Below are 14784 nucleotides of genomic sequence, written 5' to 3'. Positions count from 1 at the left end.
AACATCACAGAATTAATGTAACACTGATCATCTGCCCAGAATCAGGAAACAGAATCTTACTATGAATTCTAGTCTTACGGTCTATCGAGTCTGCAAAAACCTCTCCATAGATCATCCAGTAGGGCATGTAGAAAATGTTTCTGGCCAGGCGCCATGTCGGCTCCTCATCAGGGTGAAGGATGGCTTGCCGAGCCACCCCGAAGCTCATAAGCACCACCAGCATGATCACCACAAAGTACATCATATCTATCATCTGAAAGACGAGAAGCAAACATAAATTTAAACTAAGTGTGAACTTGTGTGTATTCGATTAGTGCATGTCATGTCTGTCATGTGGTTGTCACATGATTTGTGAAATGTAATTACCATCTTCCCTATCATCATCACATAGGGTCCCAGGTATTTGTTGACACCAAAGATGTCCAATACGCGAATGTACCAGAAGATGATGTCAATGCAGTAGATGACTCTGCCGTAGCCCATGTAAGGTTCATGCTGCAGCCGTAGCATGAGCCCAAGAAGGAACGTACAAATGGCAGCCAGGTCTGTGATGTTCCAGTACTCCTCCAGCCACACACTTATCTTCTGTTTCAGCTTTCCAGGCTCTGACATCAGAATCTAGACACCGGGGTTTAAAGGTCATGATGATACCACAAAATATCTCCAACACACATAACCACTTGATTCAAATCAAATTGATTAATTTAATGGCTTGTACCTGTCTGACTTTTTCAGAGCCAAGTGTGAGGATGTATGCAATGACAGTCCACTCTTGTATAGATGGCCATCGCTCCATTTTCACCAGGATTATGTAGTTGTACAACATCAAATAGCCCAGATAGCAAATCTATTGGAAGAAGAAAACACCAAAATGCCAGTGTACTTACATCACTACACTCAAATAAAAGAATAAATCATTATTGTTTACTCGAAGTAAACTTACAGTGTTGAACCAGAATTTGGTGAACGGCGCATCATAGAACTCAAAGAACCTTCTGCCAATGGGGATTTTTCGGACATTAGTGCTGCCCTCCTCTTCATCCCCCTTTCGGGATGTGGTGTCATCTTTAGCGTCCTACAACATGACAGCAAACTGTTTCAGCCCATCATTTCAGTCCTAACAAGGACTCATATAAACAGTATGTGTAATTAATTAAACAGACAAGATCAGTGTGAACCTTGCTGGATTTTGTGTCGTCATCCTTTTCTTTTCCCTCTTTTTTCCCCTCAGGTGCATGATAGGATGCATCATCTCCGAGACGGAAATCCAACAGTAGGATCAGAGGAGGGAAGATGATTCCCAGAATAACCTGGGTGAGACAATGACCACAGTTTTTATAAAAGCCTCTTATACTATGAAGGCAATCCTACAGGTACTCCAACTAGTGATTATTGTGAAATATTTTCTATGGATGCCTAAGAGAAAACATTTTGCAACGTCAACCTTGAGGCCGGGATTTTTGCCGATCCTTAAGCTCCCCATCCACATGTCTGTGAGCAACATCTGGCTACAGGTGTGGGCAATGAAATCACGTTGCTTAGCAGCCACAGCCAGCTTCAGACAGGTGGAGTTACTCCAGTTGACCAGCTCATATGTTAGGAGTTTCATGGCCACCTGTTCGTCATGCTTGTAAGACTGGTCCAACAGCTCGTAGGCCAGCTGGCCAAATTCTCTATGAAAGAAAGAAAGAATAATAGCATTAACTTCTATACTGCATTTCTCAAAAGAGTTTAAGATCAGAATAATTGAAGATAGTTACAATAATTACATCACAGATATTATAAAATGAGCCTAAAATGTTGAGAGTAGAGGACAGGAAACCATTGTAAAGGTGCTAAAATGAGAGTAATATGCACAAGTGTGTTTTATCTTGAGAAAGTATCTTGACATGTTATATGTACTGACTTGGAGTTGTTCTCCAGGTCTTGGGAGATGTCATCCACCAGTTCACTCTCAGAGCACTCATGGGCCATGGCTTTATACAGTTTACAGGCCACCAGGGCTTTCGCCATGGCTTCTTCTCCCCGCTGCCAGAGGAACAGCGCCATCTTCTGGCGCTTCATCAACACCGCCCACAGCATCAGCTCATGGAAGGGGTACTTGAACCGGCACACCTCGGGGTCATCCACATCAATTTCCACCTCTTCCTCTTTCTTCTTTTTTGGCTTCTTCTTGCCTTTTGGCCTCGGTTCATCATCCTAACACAATGAAAGCATGGTGATAGATTATTCTGCTGTGTGGGTTGTATTGTTTCAGCTGCTTGACTGTAATTTGTTGTAGAAAAGATACCCCACCTCCATTCCTAGAAGCTTCAGGGCTTTCGGCTGCAAAAAGAGAACCAGACATGATAATTATTAACAAAATGTTACTTAATATGATGAGCCATTATTGATTATTATTTTCTAACACCCATGCGTACCCTTTTTAGTCCGTACAAATTATTGTAGAGGTTGCGGAAAGCCTTCCTGGTGTAATTGCTCCTGTAAGCTCCACCCATGAAGCACTCCAGCACCAGACCAATATCAATTAAAGTGATCTGATAATCTGGAGGAAGGTTTCCCTGCAAATCACCACAGTAATATAAAATATAGACAGTGAAATAGTTTTAAATGTTAGACTTTATTCTCGGGCTGGGCAATATAATGATTGTATATGATATATCAATATATATTTTCAAGCAAGACATAAATTTAGACAACACTTTCACTGTTTGGATATAGAGTCATGCTGTGTTACACGATGCATACCAGTGTGCATCTCTCCTCTCTCACTTACTCACTCACAAGTTCTCCAGCAACACTTTCTTGAGCCATAGCCTTACATGCACCCTTCCAGAAATCTAACTACACGTGGTGGCGACGCAGACCTCCTGTCTATTATTGTTAGCTGGAACCATTTCCCTCAGTGGAAACAAAGCTTTTATTTCACAGGTAAGAAAACAATAAATTAGCAAAATAAACAAAATAGCATTTTAAGTCTTTTGTATGTTTTGTTCTGGCTTCATATGAGCAGAGGAAATCTCAGCTATTCACTAGGCTAATTTATACAATGTAAAATGCCATAGGTTTGTGCTAACAACGTTAGCATGTTGTATTTTTTTTTTGGAAAACAATTTTAGTATGAGACAGTTGTTTTGTCAGTGAACCTTGTGGGTTGTGATGGAGCCAAATTTTGTAACGTTACCTTTGTTAAATGTTGCTGTTGTTTCTGGCTTCATATGAGTAGAAGAAAAGTACGCTAGCTACTAGGCTAATTTACACAATGTAAAATGACATAGGCTTGTGCTAAAAACATCAGCATGTTGTATTTCTGGGGAAAATGTGTCCACTGACAGACAAGTGCTTTGTCTGTGAATGCTGCGAGTTATAGTGAAGCTGATTTCTGTGGTTGTGTCTGAAATTGTCGCTATTAAGCTACGTTTAATGTGTGTTTTAGGTGTGCTTTGGATCAACTTCACAGCACTTAACAGAATCCCTGTTGCCCACTAGTGTTATGGAGGTGTATCTGTTGTACAGCTGCATGTCTTCAAATGGGTATAAAATCCCTGTCTTTGCATTTTATTTTGATCACCGCATGTTTTTATAAAAGTGCTTGTGACATCTCGAATGTGGCTTTGACTTGAAACTGCAAACATGTGGCCCATTTCTTAGAAAATACTGAAATATATATTGTGTATAGCCAGTCAGCCTGTAAATACCGAGATATGAATTTTTGTCCATATCGCCCAGCCCTATTCAGCAAAAATGTTTATTGGGAAAGATCACTTTACCTTTTTGACGTCCCTAACCACAGCATTCAGTGAATTAGTAGGGCCGAGTTTCTGAAAGAAGAGAGGAGTGGAGGTTTGTTATTAGTGTCAACCTCTTTCTTATTTGTCATATCTGTATTTTTAGGGATTCAGCTGCAGTGTGCCGGGCCCACCGTGTTGTATAACTCCTCCAGTCTGGGAATGGTGAGGAAGTGGTGAATATTCACCCCGTTCTCAAGGAGCAGTTTCACAAAGTCCACCCTGTCCAACACCAGCGCATCCATCATAGCCTGCTCCAGAGAGTTCACCTAAAATAAAGTAAGGAATGACACAGATGATTATTATTTATTTACACATCACAGCCTTCAGTATATTTTGAATGCTTTTGAATTGTATGTTGCAAGCTCCGCTCTTACCCAACGAATCAACTCCAACTTCCTCGGGTCTGTTTCCTCTGGAGGTTCAGGCTTTGCCTTTCCCTTCCCTTTCCCCTTTTTTGCACGGGTTTTGTTGCGAGGGGCGGTGGCAGGGCTCTTTTGCTTCTCCTGTGCTGGGGCTGCAGCGGTCGTAGTGCTGGCAATGGCGCCGGCGGGCTTACCAAGCAGAAAATAAGCATGAACATAACAGTCCCTTTTCTGCTATCACTATTACATGATCACATTAAAGTGGAAACGGACAACTTTCATCTTTTACACCCCTGGTGTTTCCACGTGGTATTTTAGCACCAGCCTTGTAACTACCACAGTTTTCATAGTCACTTCCACTGTTCCTACGTCTGCCATTTCGCTACTGGGGATTGTAACTGCAAAGAAATTACACTGACACTCTTTGATAACTGGGGAAAGCTACCAATAGCTATCAGGCAAAAGCATAAACTCTTGTTGGTTATGCAGTTGTTGACGCACTTTAACTGTGCCATAAATCAAGCCTTTATTTTGCTGAGAGATCGTATCTGGTGGCAGACAGAATTGCATAATGAAAGCAAGGCTCGTAGGCAACCAGTCTAAACACAGATGGGGTTATTACTGAATTCTATAGCAGTTATATTATGCAATATTAATTATTATAGCAGTTATATTATGCAATATTAATATCAACATTTACCTCATAGTTATAAGTTAAAGCAAAAAAACTGCCTATTTCAGCTTTAAATCATTGGAATGTTGTGCATCTGAGAAACACAGTTCAAACAAATTCTGTCTTCCTATGTGTCAAGGACACACTCTGTTGCAGTGGTTCCCAACTGGTGGGTCCAAAAGTGGGTCGTAGGTCCAATCTGTGGACCTCAAACTTGTAAAGTTTGTAAAAACCCACATTATTTTGAAGTACAGTGAATTTCTGGCACAGACCTGTCATTTTGAAGTGCCGTACTGTTGTACATTGAGTGACTAACAGACAGCTACATGACAGAGACAGCAAACTAGCTTGACAACATGGCCAAATGAAAGTATGACGCTGAATATGTTAAACTGTATGGACCTTGAACTAATGACTAAGGAAAAACTGGACCCTGTGGTTGGCCCAATTGGGAACCACTGCTCTGTTGTTTAAAGATCCTCTCCATACATATTTGAGGACATGTAAAACTACTCTTTCGTCTGTACTAAATACATCCTTTCAAACTTTGCAACTGTAGTGCACTCATGTGGAACGACTGAATGAATACCACTCACTGGTAAATTGTGTCCATAAACAAAGATGTGATTGCGAGCAATATCCACTCTGTTCCAGGCCAGAGCCAAACTGAGCTGGTCAGCTGCTGAAGCATTCGTGCCTGATGCCAAAGAAACAGACGAACAGAGACAGAGAGAATAGAAAGCATGTAGTACATCGCAAGGAAGATATTGCTGTTTATTAATAGTAGACATACTGTTGAGATGTCTAAGTGTGATGCAGCCAGAAAATACCTTTTAACAAGGCAGTAAGAATGGCCATTTCAATATCTTGTTGTCCCTCTGAACCCATTCGAAAAACTGTGATCTACATGAGAAAAAAAAAAGACTTGAAGCCATGTATTGTAACTGTTAAACCAGTTGATAACAAACCACACAAATGAATGGATGAATGCATGAGGAAGTGATTTGCCCTCCAACACGTATGCAGCTGTAAACACGTGGTGATGATCTGGTGGAGGATTCTGTCAGCAGGTCCTCTCGCTGCAGGCTGACCCTCGGAACACAAACAGCTTTTTTTTTTTACTCGTCGGACAGCGTGATAGTGCTTTTCTTGTTACAGCATCGACTATATCAAATGAAATTACGCTGACGGCTCCATCACATGTGCAGCCATGTTAAATGGGATTAAGTTGGCATGAATGCGTGGCACGGCGCCAGAGATTTCTGGGCTGGTCTCGGGATGCGTTGATAATGAGCAGCGGTATGAAGACAGAAAACTCGTGTTGCTCTCTCTAGGCCGCACTGTGTTGCTTTTTTTTTTGCAAAAATGGAGACTTGTGTGATGGTGAGCTCCGAACTTGGTTAAATGTTGCATCCTGGTGTTACATCACAGCAAATTTCAGTCCTCTAAAATCAGTGTTTCTATTTGTCTAACCCAGCTGTTCCCATGGGATGCACTTAGGATTAGCATTTGGGGACTAGACTGTGACACTGATTCACCTGTAGGTTAGTCATGGCACTTTAGATTAAGAGCAGGCAACAGTGTGGCCTCTTAGCTGCGTATAAAGAGCTCAAACAAGTTGGCAGTTCTGTCACATTGTCTGGGTCGGGTATCAGTGAAAACTAAATGCCCATAGCGGTATGATCTTTGAAAAAGCAGTTTAAGTTGCTTATCTGAGTGTGTTGCCGCATTAGGGAGTCTAATACATCGGGGATAGAGGACACAGAGTTGCTGGTGAAGTGATAGCACTCTGGGGACTGAAAAAAAAAAGCTCGGGGAGTGGAGAGAGAGGGAGAGGAACCTGGTTGAGGATTAGGGAGATGGATCCTCTCCTCCATCTGTGTGCTGCATGCTTACTGTGAATGGATGAAGTAAGAGCCTCTGCTAAGCAGGTGGTAGTGTGCGCTGATCTTTCCCGCCCAAATGTATGGAGTCTGGAGATTATATGCGCCGGGTATTACAAACTACTAATCACATCACTTACGGAAATCTGCTGGAGATGCACAAACGCTGCCACTGTTTATGCGCCAAGGTTTCCAGCAAACACTTTGGAGGAACACTCTCAGCTCAGGGATTAAGACTCTCACCAGGGTGTGCGCTTCATCGTAAACCCTTGAGCTGTATTGTTTACATTAAAGGTAACAGTTAAGCACTGCAGAATCACACACCCAATACCACTTTACAGCTGTGTGCTTATACGTGAGGGATGTTGGTGTCAGACAGTGAAGCTGCGAATGCCCCAGATTACGTGACCACACCCACACACGACCACAAGGAGAAATGACAAGCACGTGGTGGGGATTATGTTTATTCAATATGTTAATGGCAATACACAGATGAGTGGAATGGATGAATGACGATGGAGACCAGATGCTTTGCAACTCAGAAATATTTATTGATTGACACAGACATGACAGTTTTGAATACAAGATGGTTGTGGAAAGGTTTGAAGACATCAACACCTTTTTACTGGTATATCTTCTACTCACCAGTTCCCTTTTCTTCATGCACTCCATAACCATGAGCAGAATCTGCTGCGATTGGCTTTTGCTATAATTAAAAGTCTTCTGAATGGTCACCAGAAGTTGCTCTCTGACATCATCGTTAACCAGGCTGGAACAGGAGATGCAAGGATGGCATTTCAGCTTTTTGTTTAACCAGAAGATTAATATCCAAGTGCAGTTGAGAAGGAGTAATCTAAAACCTCACCCTCCGTCCTCTGAGAACTTGTGCGCAAAGGAAATGATGTCGGAAGCTCGGCCGCTGCCGTCACACACCACCACAGGGATTGGAGGCTCGTCTCTCAGACTCTCCAGTGCGATGGAGATCACGTTGGGACCTCCCTCCACTATCAGGCACACCAGAGGAACCCCCTGACCCAAACCTAGAACACACAACCAAACATACTCACTCCTTCTATCCATCCATTCATCACCAAAAGTGTCACTTCATAATGACAGAACCTTGACAATGAATTGTTGACGAACACGTTGATGTGATGCGTGACCAGACAAAACCAGCAGAGGGAAGGTGTGATGTCAGTGGTGACAGTTGAGCATCCCTTTGCTGTCCCTGCCTTATCCGAGCTCCAGGCATAGGATGACAAAGGGAAGCCCACAGGCCACAGAGGAGCTCTCCATCCACACGTCCAACAAGACTCTGGCTTACACCCACACACTATGGAGGATGTTTAATGACGTCTGCGAAGCGCTCTATGTGACTTACGCGTGTTGATCTTCTGCAGGGAGATGTGTTTCTCCAGCAGCCGGCGGAGTTTGACCTCTGAGCCATACTTCCCACAGGTGCCGTTGTCAGTCAGGATGAAGTGGGAGTGGCTGTTGTTGAGCACAGCCAGCTTGCTCAGTGGGTTTGCCATTGTCTGATAGGGTTTGGTTACCTGGGAAAAAAAGGGGAAATTAGTCTCGAGAAGATTTATTACATTTGCAGGAAACTAAATTCAGCTGCAAACATTCTCACATCTTTTCCGATCAGATCCTCTTTGTTTTCCAGGATCCCCCATGGAGCAATTCCTATTGCGCACACTTTCCCTCGTGACTTGGAGGAGTGGTCCTTTAAGGCATCTCCTACATGACGGATTACCCCTAAGGTGTAAAGAGCAAAATATAGCAGCATGACTAACGACTCTTTCAACTGCCTAATGGGGCCGCATCATGGGACACACTTGTGGTTGCTGCACGCAAAATCCACACACAGATTGTCATTTGTGATGAATTTTACCAACAAATGCTCTAATTACAGCGCTTAAACCTGTGACAATGGGTTGGTCAAATCTCCCCCAGGAAATTGCAGAATAGGTATTATGTAATGACAATTTAGAGCAAAGGTAATCTTCTAATGTCACAAATTGTTATTTTGTTAAGTGTACATTAAAAGCATTATCCTGAACTGTCGGTGTCCTACCCGTGTTGACTCCGCCCGTGAAGATCCAAGCTCCGGTGGTGACGGCGGCTTTGATCAGGCCTTTGCCAAACACTTGCTTGAGTTTGGGCTGGAGGTCAAAGTTCTGGAGACCTCCGTGTACAGAGATGAGCAAGGTGGGGAGCTCCAGCTGCCAGTCCTTCACCATCAAATGCAGGAGGTTGTCAGGTTTGGTGTCATAGGAGACTCGGATGTACTAGGGCAGAAAGAAGGGTAATGCACATTGTAACTTCTCATGAAACCGCGCAGTCACTTTGAGGTAATGTTTGAGTGGCTGAGACTCACCATGGCCTTGTTGATGAATCCTCCGCCCTGGAACTCGATCAAACCAAAAGCGTCTGTTGGGTAGGTCCTCGTGTGCTTGATCACACTCCATTTATCCTTCGGGGTGTCAATCTGCACCAGCTGGTTCGCTTCCTCTAGTGAGTTGGCACCAGCAGGGATGGCCACGTGCTGCGCGTTCAGCTGACCACAGGCACATCTACATACATCACAACATCACTCAGTTAACACGTCAGTCTTAAAAACTGCATTGGTTATTGATAAAAATCCTCGAGCAGTACGCCGTCTGGTGTTGAACTGTGACTAGAAGCAATTGAGCTAAGTGTTGTTGAGTCTGCTCGTGAAGGCTGTGTCTTTTCCTCGAAACACACATCACACAGGCTCTTTCATGGCTGTGCCCATTTCTGGGAAATTCGCGCTTCGGCAAGCAAAGGCCTGCACTGCCTGGCTGCGCTCGGAGCCCAGGATAGTAACAACGTCCTACAATACACCCTGAAAAATCTATTTTAATCCTGACAAATGTCTGATAACGTGAAGCCATAGGTGTTGTGATTTAGTCAATCATTTTCTTGTGGTGAATATGGAGCTGAATTTAAATCATTAACACTGTCAGGAGTTAGATATTTTATGGGCCCAGGCCCAGTTGACAAGTTTTTACCTATAGATCTGCATAGCATTCTCATTTTAAATTAATTTTAGTAAAATGAAAATTGTGCGTAGCTCTCTAAAACAGTAAAAAGAAGGAACAATGCCAGTGATGAGTTTTGGCATCATGTTCAAATGATAATGAGCAGCTGTTGTAGCCTTAGGCTATACCACAAGTAAAAAAAAAACGAGTTAAAACACAATAAAGAGCGTGATTACCTGGTCGGGTCCTTGGTGGGGAATTTGTGAACACATTCTCTTTTTACAAAGGTCCTCTCAATCCAAGCTTTTTGTGCCTGTAAGACAAAATATAAGAGAGGAGAAAAAGTGTCAGCTCACACGGTGTCATCCCACAGTCACAGGGGGATCATCTTCGCAGATATCAGAATTTAAATTTCACTATCAAAATCCTCTTAGCTGTAATCCCGGCTAAAAGATGAAGACTATATGCATCCTGCAAAGAAACCCAGTGGGAGAGGAGAAAAGAGAAATCCAAGTGAAAGTGTTTCTGGAGAGACTTTAAAATACAGTGTATATTGGAATCAACAGGTGGAAACATTGCATACACTAAGGCTGAGAAATTTTTTTGTCACTCCTGAGATCATTAGAGCACAGTTCATGTGGACTAACACCTTTCATTGTCTGCTCCAGCTTGATAAGCAGCCAATGAGAAGCATCACACAAAAGTGCTTTGCCCACGCACTTTGTCAAATCCTGCTCTGATTGCTGTCTGATGTTTTTCCAGTGCTGAGCAAAAATAACCTGAGTTCAAAGCAGAGTTTCTCTGAGGGCCATTGTTGATGGTGGAGGCCCAATTAAAACTGAAGCGTCAGAAGCGAAAGCTTTCCAAGAAACGCTCAGGAAGTAATAATTATAATATTAACCACCAGTTCAAGCTTGAAACATACTAGAATGCTCGGTATTTTAACTTCACCTATGAGTGTGAAGTCATATGAGTATTAATGAAAGATGTGTCTTGTGAACAGTGATCACATGTGCCAATAACACAGTACAGTTACTGTTCTCTGCCTTTCCCTCCCTCTCTGTCTCGCCTCAGCCAGCCTGGAGGTGCAGCAGCAGGGCGGCTGCAACACCACCAACTATATCTGTTAAGTTCTGCATAAAGAAAAACAATTATTTGGTCAGGTCTGTAGTGTTTTTTTTTTTTACAACCTGTCTACCATAGATGTACATTTCAGGTTGGACACAGGGGGACGTCTCCCTCAGTATCCCCCTAAGTTAAGTAGAGAGCTTTTATTTTGAAGAAAATTTGACATTTACACCATAAGTAGATGCAGAAAAGTCACACTGGTGCATAAACACTCACCAGAATTAAAAAAAACAAAGTGTTTGATGCTAAAAAAAATTCTGGCTGTTGAAACAAGACCTATGCCCTTGCTGTCTACACAGTATGAGTACATATTAATGACTTGTTATTGTAGCTGATACTGTCATATGAGCTGGAACAGTGCTGCTGCTGTTGTGTATTCTTTAATCCACAGTTGCCATCCTTCCTTTCATACATATATTATTTTCCGCACCCTATTTTGTTTGCTACTGCAGTGACATGATTTTACCCACCAGACTCATGAAAGAATCACCTTATTTTGTCTTAAACCATCTAATAACGACTTTGGTTGAGTAGATAAAATCACACACTTGTTTCCTATTTATTTAGTTCACCTAATGTTGAACTATTTGTTTGCTTGAAGGCAGTTTGAATAGTGTAAATACTTTTTTTTTGTGTGCAAAAGTATTACCATCTTGTTGTATTTTAAAAAAGTCCGAGGCATACTGTGGTTGTTGCTGTGTCCTGTCTCAGCAGTTTTCCATCACATTGTTATCATGCATCATTAAGCACCCAGAACTCAAACAGTGTTGCCTGTTCACCACATCTGAATTCACTTTCTGTGATCTGTAATTTGTTCTATAAAAATGTCTGTAAAAGCTAAAAAAAAATCTGTCATAAAAATGATGCAATTCAGTTTAAAAAGAGTTGCAGATACACTTACACACAGTCTTCTGTCCGAGCCGCAGAGTCTTATCTGTGGTGCTGCTGCAGGTTAAGCCCAGTGAGTAGAGAAGAAGTCTGCTGCTCCTCTACCAGAGCGTTCTCCTGGTGCTGTGCTCCCAGTCAAGCGCTCTCATTGAGTCCCACAGGACATGAAACTTCTTCACTTTATGAGGGCCGGTTAATATGATGAGCATGTGAGCAAGGTCTTTGTTCGCCCAAGTCTCATGACTCCAGTTCAAGGTAATCCTTTTGGGAGTCCCATGACCCCTTCTCCATGCCCACAGGGTATTTTCATCCTTCGCTTGAACAAGGCACAATAAATCTACTTTGATAACCGGCCCCTAATCTCCCAATTTGTCCAAACTCCCTTTCTTTGTGTTCACTTCACAGTGTGGAAGATCTTAGCTTGTGTGAGAAGACGGAGCGGACCGGCTAACCTAAAAAGCACTGCAGTCTCGTTCAGAGGCTCCCCAACTTTTCATCTGAAAAATTTTCACCCCCTCCAACTACTTTGATTTCAACCCAATTTGCATAATTGAGAGAATTGGATGCAGGCATTCTTTTGGAAGGCGCCTTGTTAAGACATGACTGGTCTCCAGTTGGGGGCAAGGTCAGTCAATGCTAATTGCAGTTAATCTCTATTTCCATCCACCATGTTTTCGTGGAGGAAAAGAAAACTCAGCAGACCAGCTATTCAGCATTCTCTTGAGCTGGATTTTTCATTTTTGCTGGTGTTAAGTGGATTTGCATTTAAAAACTATAATGATTTTGCATAGTGGCAGGCTGAAAGAGGGTGTCACTGTTTAAAAACATCACATTTAGCCCACTGGCTGCTGTCTGACATCCAACAGAATATCAATATGCTTCTTTATGGATGGGGAAAAGTCAAATCTGACCTATTTCAGTATGTTTTAAATAAATCCTGCTTATTGTACACGCTGGATTTCATGACACAATTCAATTAAATCTATTTAAAGTTATTAAGGGCTTTCAGATGCATGCTTTATTAACTTGAGGAAGGCATTAGGTGAGCTCGAAGCTGAGATGGAGTTAACAAGCACAAAGTTGTAGACGTCCATTTAAAACCTTCCTCATGTGAAATGGTTTAATAAGCTCTCCTTTTATGGTTGAAGTGAGCAGTTTGAGCCTGACTGTAACTCAGAGTGAAAAAGACAAGGGAGGTTGGTGGTTGATGACTCAGAAAGACAGAGAAAGAGAAGCCTAACACCCCCCCCACTCCCACCCCAACTTCCCCCTTTTCGGTCCTGCTCCGGTAAAAAACGCACGTGGGCCTCTGTTAATTATAGCCGAAGAAAACAAAGCGCATTTCCACAAGGGTTTGGTGAGCATGTCGCAGTTATTTCAGCTTACTTAAACTCATTAACTACAGCAATTAAAACCAAAATCCAGTCAGCGACCAGCTGCCTCGTTAAGAGCTGCCTTTGAGCCCTTAACAAGAAAAACCTTGAAGAATTAGATACTGCGGGATCAAGATTGTGTCACACCGAGCAAATTAACGGGACTTAAGACAAGCCTCGGAACAATAAACAGCTTTCAATCCAACATGCAGAATTTTCTCAGGAAGTGGTCGTTGAAAACAAAAGACAATTGTTGAGGAGGTATACATTATATTTTTGACCTCTTTTTTTATTAGCAGTCCCGATGCAGTGATGGTTTACTCAAAATTTCCCTCAAACACAGTACTCTATCCTGATTATCTCTTCTGTCACAGACAGTATTTGTGTCAAGATATATGCCATACATTCCTGCCTTTCTGCACTGCAATCACATGGTCCTGGTCTCCTGACCCACAGCTTAGTGAGCAACCACATCACAGCAAATTTGTTCCAGCGCTGCCACAATTACACAGCTCCCCACAGTCATAAGGAAAAGGTATAACGACGGCTGTATTTCTGTACGCTGACATCTGACCCGGTCAGTTTCAGTGCATTTCGAACACATGATTGTTTACAGCAGGCGGCTTCACGAGGTTGAGTCAAAACTATATGTGTGATTTATTCTAAATATTGTAGTAACGACGGACTTGACACAACAAAAGCCTCATCAGCACAAGTGAAATGGATCAGAAAGGATTTGGGGGTCGTAATGGAATGTCACCAGGGTTGAAGATAAAAGCAACTAATTGCTCGGCTTTGGTATTGAATGGCGATGTGGTTAGAGCTTGATGCAGTGTGACAGGAAGGAAGCCCGCGCAGACTCCTTTTACTGTCTAAAAAAATATTCCAGACTCATGGTCGAGCCCACGTGGACTGAATAAAAAGCTGCCTTTTACATAGTTTCACTGGAGGGGGAAAGATATTTGGACGAGGCGACACACTCGAGTTATAGGCTCTGGATAGGCAAATTTGCATTAACTGTGAAGCAAACTGTTTTCAGACAGCCCCCTGTTTGTAAATGCACTCATTGTTCCTGCTGGGTTTGAAAATCCAGTTAGCCATCACATGAGTCCAACATGTCGCTGATTATCCCCCAAGAGTCAAGGGAGTCATAAGACATGTTTTAAAGTGGCTGGTTTTCCCCAAAGGAAAGTCTGGCTATAAAAAGAGAGCAAATTAATTTTTACTAAAAATCAGGCAATCAGAATAAAAATAAAAACTTAAGGGAAATTCTCTCTTACCTTTTTATAAGGTATGACAGCGGGCCGCACACACTTCTCAAATTTTTGACTGTTCTTTGTAAATGTTTGCCTTAAATACCATATATTAAAGAAAAAATAGTTATACCCTTTGGAACACTCAAGAAGAGATATGAACTTGAGTTTGCTTCTTGTTGCCAACTTATGGCCAATAAGAAGCAAATATATCACTGTATTTACCATGCATGCAAGGGCGTAAGTTTTATTTCAGTATTGAGGGGTGGGGCACATATCTAATAGGGGGGTTTTGGGTCTTCTGTCAGAAAATTTTGAGCATCATACCCTTCATTTCCTACATTCTGGTACATTTTTATCCACCATCTACTGCTAAAAAAAAACACTATAGACCTGAGCAAATAATTGTTTTATTTTATGCAGAAAAT

The 14784-nt window shown here is 42.3% G+C and overlaps 2 protein-coding genes and 1 long non-coding RNA gene across 3 annotated transcripts; all 3 read right to left on the bottom strand.

The window, feature by feature from the left end:
• Positions 1-3: 3 nt before the first annotated feature.
• Positions 4-5784, bottom strand: LOC125887390 (transient receptor potential cation channel subfamily M member 1-like). The gene is made up of 14 exons (XM_049574159.1): positions 5657-5784; positions 5423-5523; positions 4166-4342; positions 3923-4057; positions 3771-3821; positions 2421-2561; positions 2296-2325; positions 1907-2199; positions 1445-1673; positions 1179-1310; positions 944-1075; positions 719-847; positions 367-618; positions 4-253 (listed from the first exon to the last, which is right to left on the bottom strand). Exons 1-14 carry the CDS (start codon positions 5712-5714, stop codon positions 5-7), a joined length of 2109 nt encoding a protein of 702 aa, XP_049430116.1. The 5' UTR covers positions 5715-5784; the 3' UTR covers position 4.
• A 1786-nt stretch (positions 5785-7570) lies between these two features.
• Positions 7571-9225, bottom strand: trpm1b (transient receptor potential cation channel, subfamily M, member 1b). Its single transcript, XM_049574180.1, has 5 exons — positions 9090-9225; positions 8787-9000; positions 8343-8467; positions 8087-8262; positions 7571-7811 (listed from the first exon to the last, which is right to left on the bottom strand). Exons 1-5 carry the CDS (start codon positions 9090-9092, stop codon positions 7571-7573), a joined length of 759 nt encoding a protein of 252 aa, XP_049430137.1. The 5' UTR covers positions 9093-9225.
• On the bottom strand, positions 9223-12300 carry LOC125887405 (uncharacterized). The gene is made up of 3 exons (XR_007449164.1): positions 11744-12300; positions 9951-10027; positions 9223-9285 (listed from the first exon to the last, which is right to left on the bottom strand). It is a non-coding gene; the product is annotated as an uncharacterized LOC125887405 (long non-coding RNA).
• Between the last annotated feature and the right edge of the window lie 2484 nt (positions 12301-14784).

This window comes from Epinephelus fuscoguttatus, linkage group LG4 (genome assembly GCF_011397635.1).
Source record: "Epinephelus fuscoguttatus linkage group LG4, E.fuscoguttatus.final_Chr_v1".
Lineage (NCBI taxonomy): Eukaryota > Metazoa > Chordata > Actinopteri > Perciformes > Serranidae > Epinephelus > Epinephelus fuscoguttatus.
This window is presented reverse-complemented; position numbering and strand designations above follow the sequence as displayed.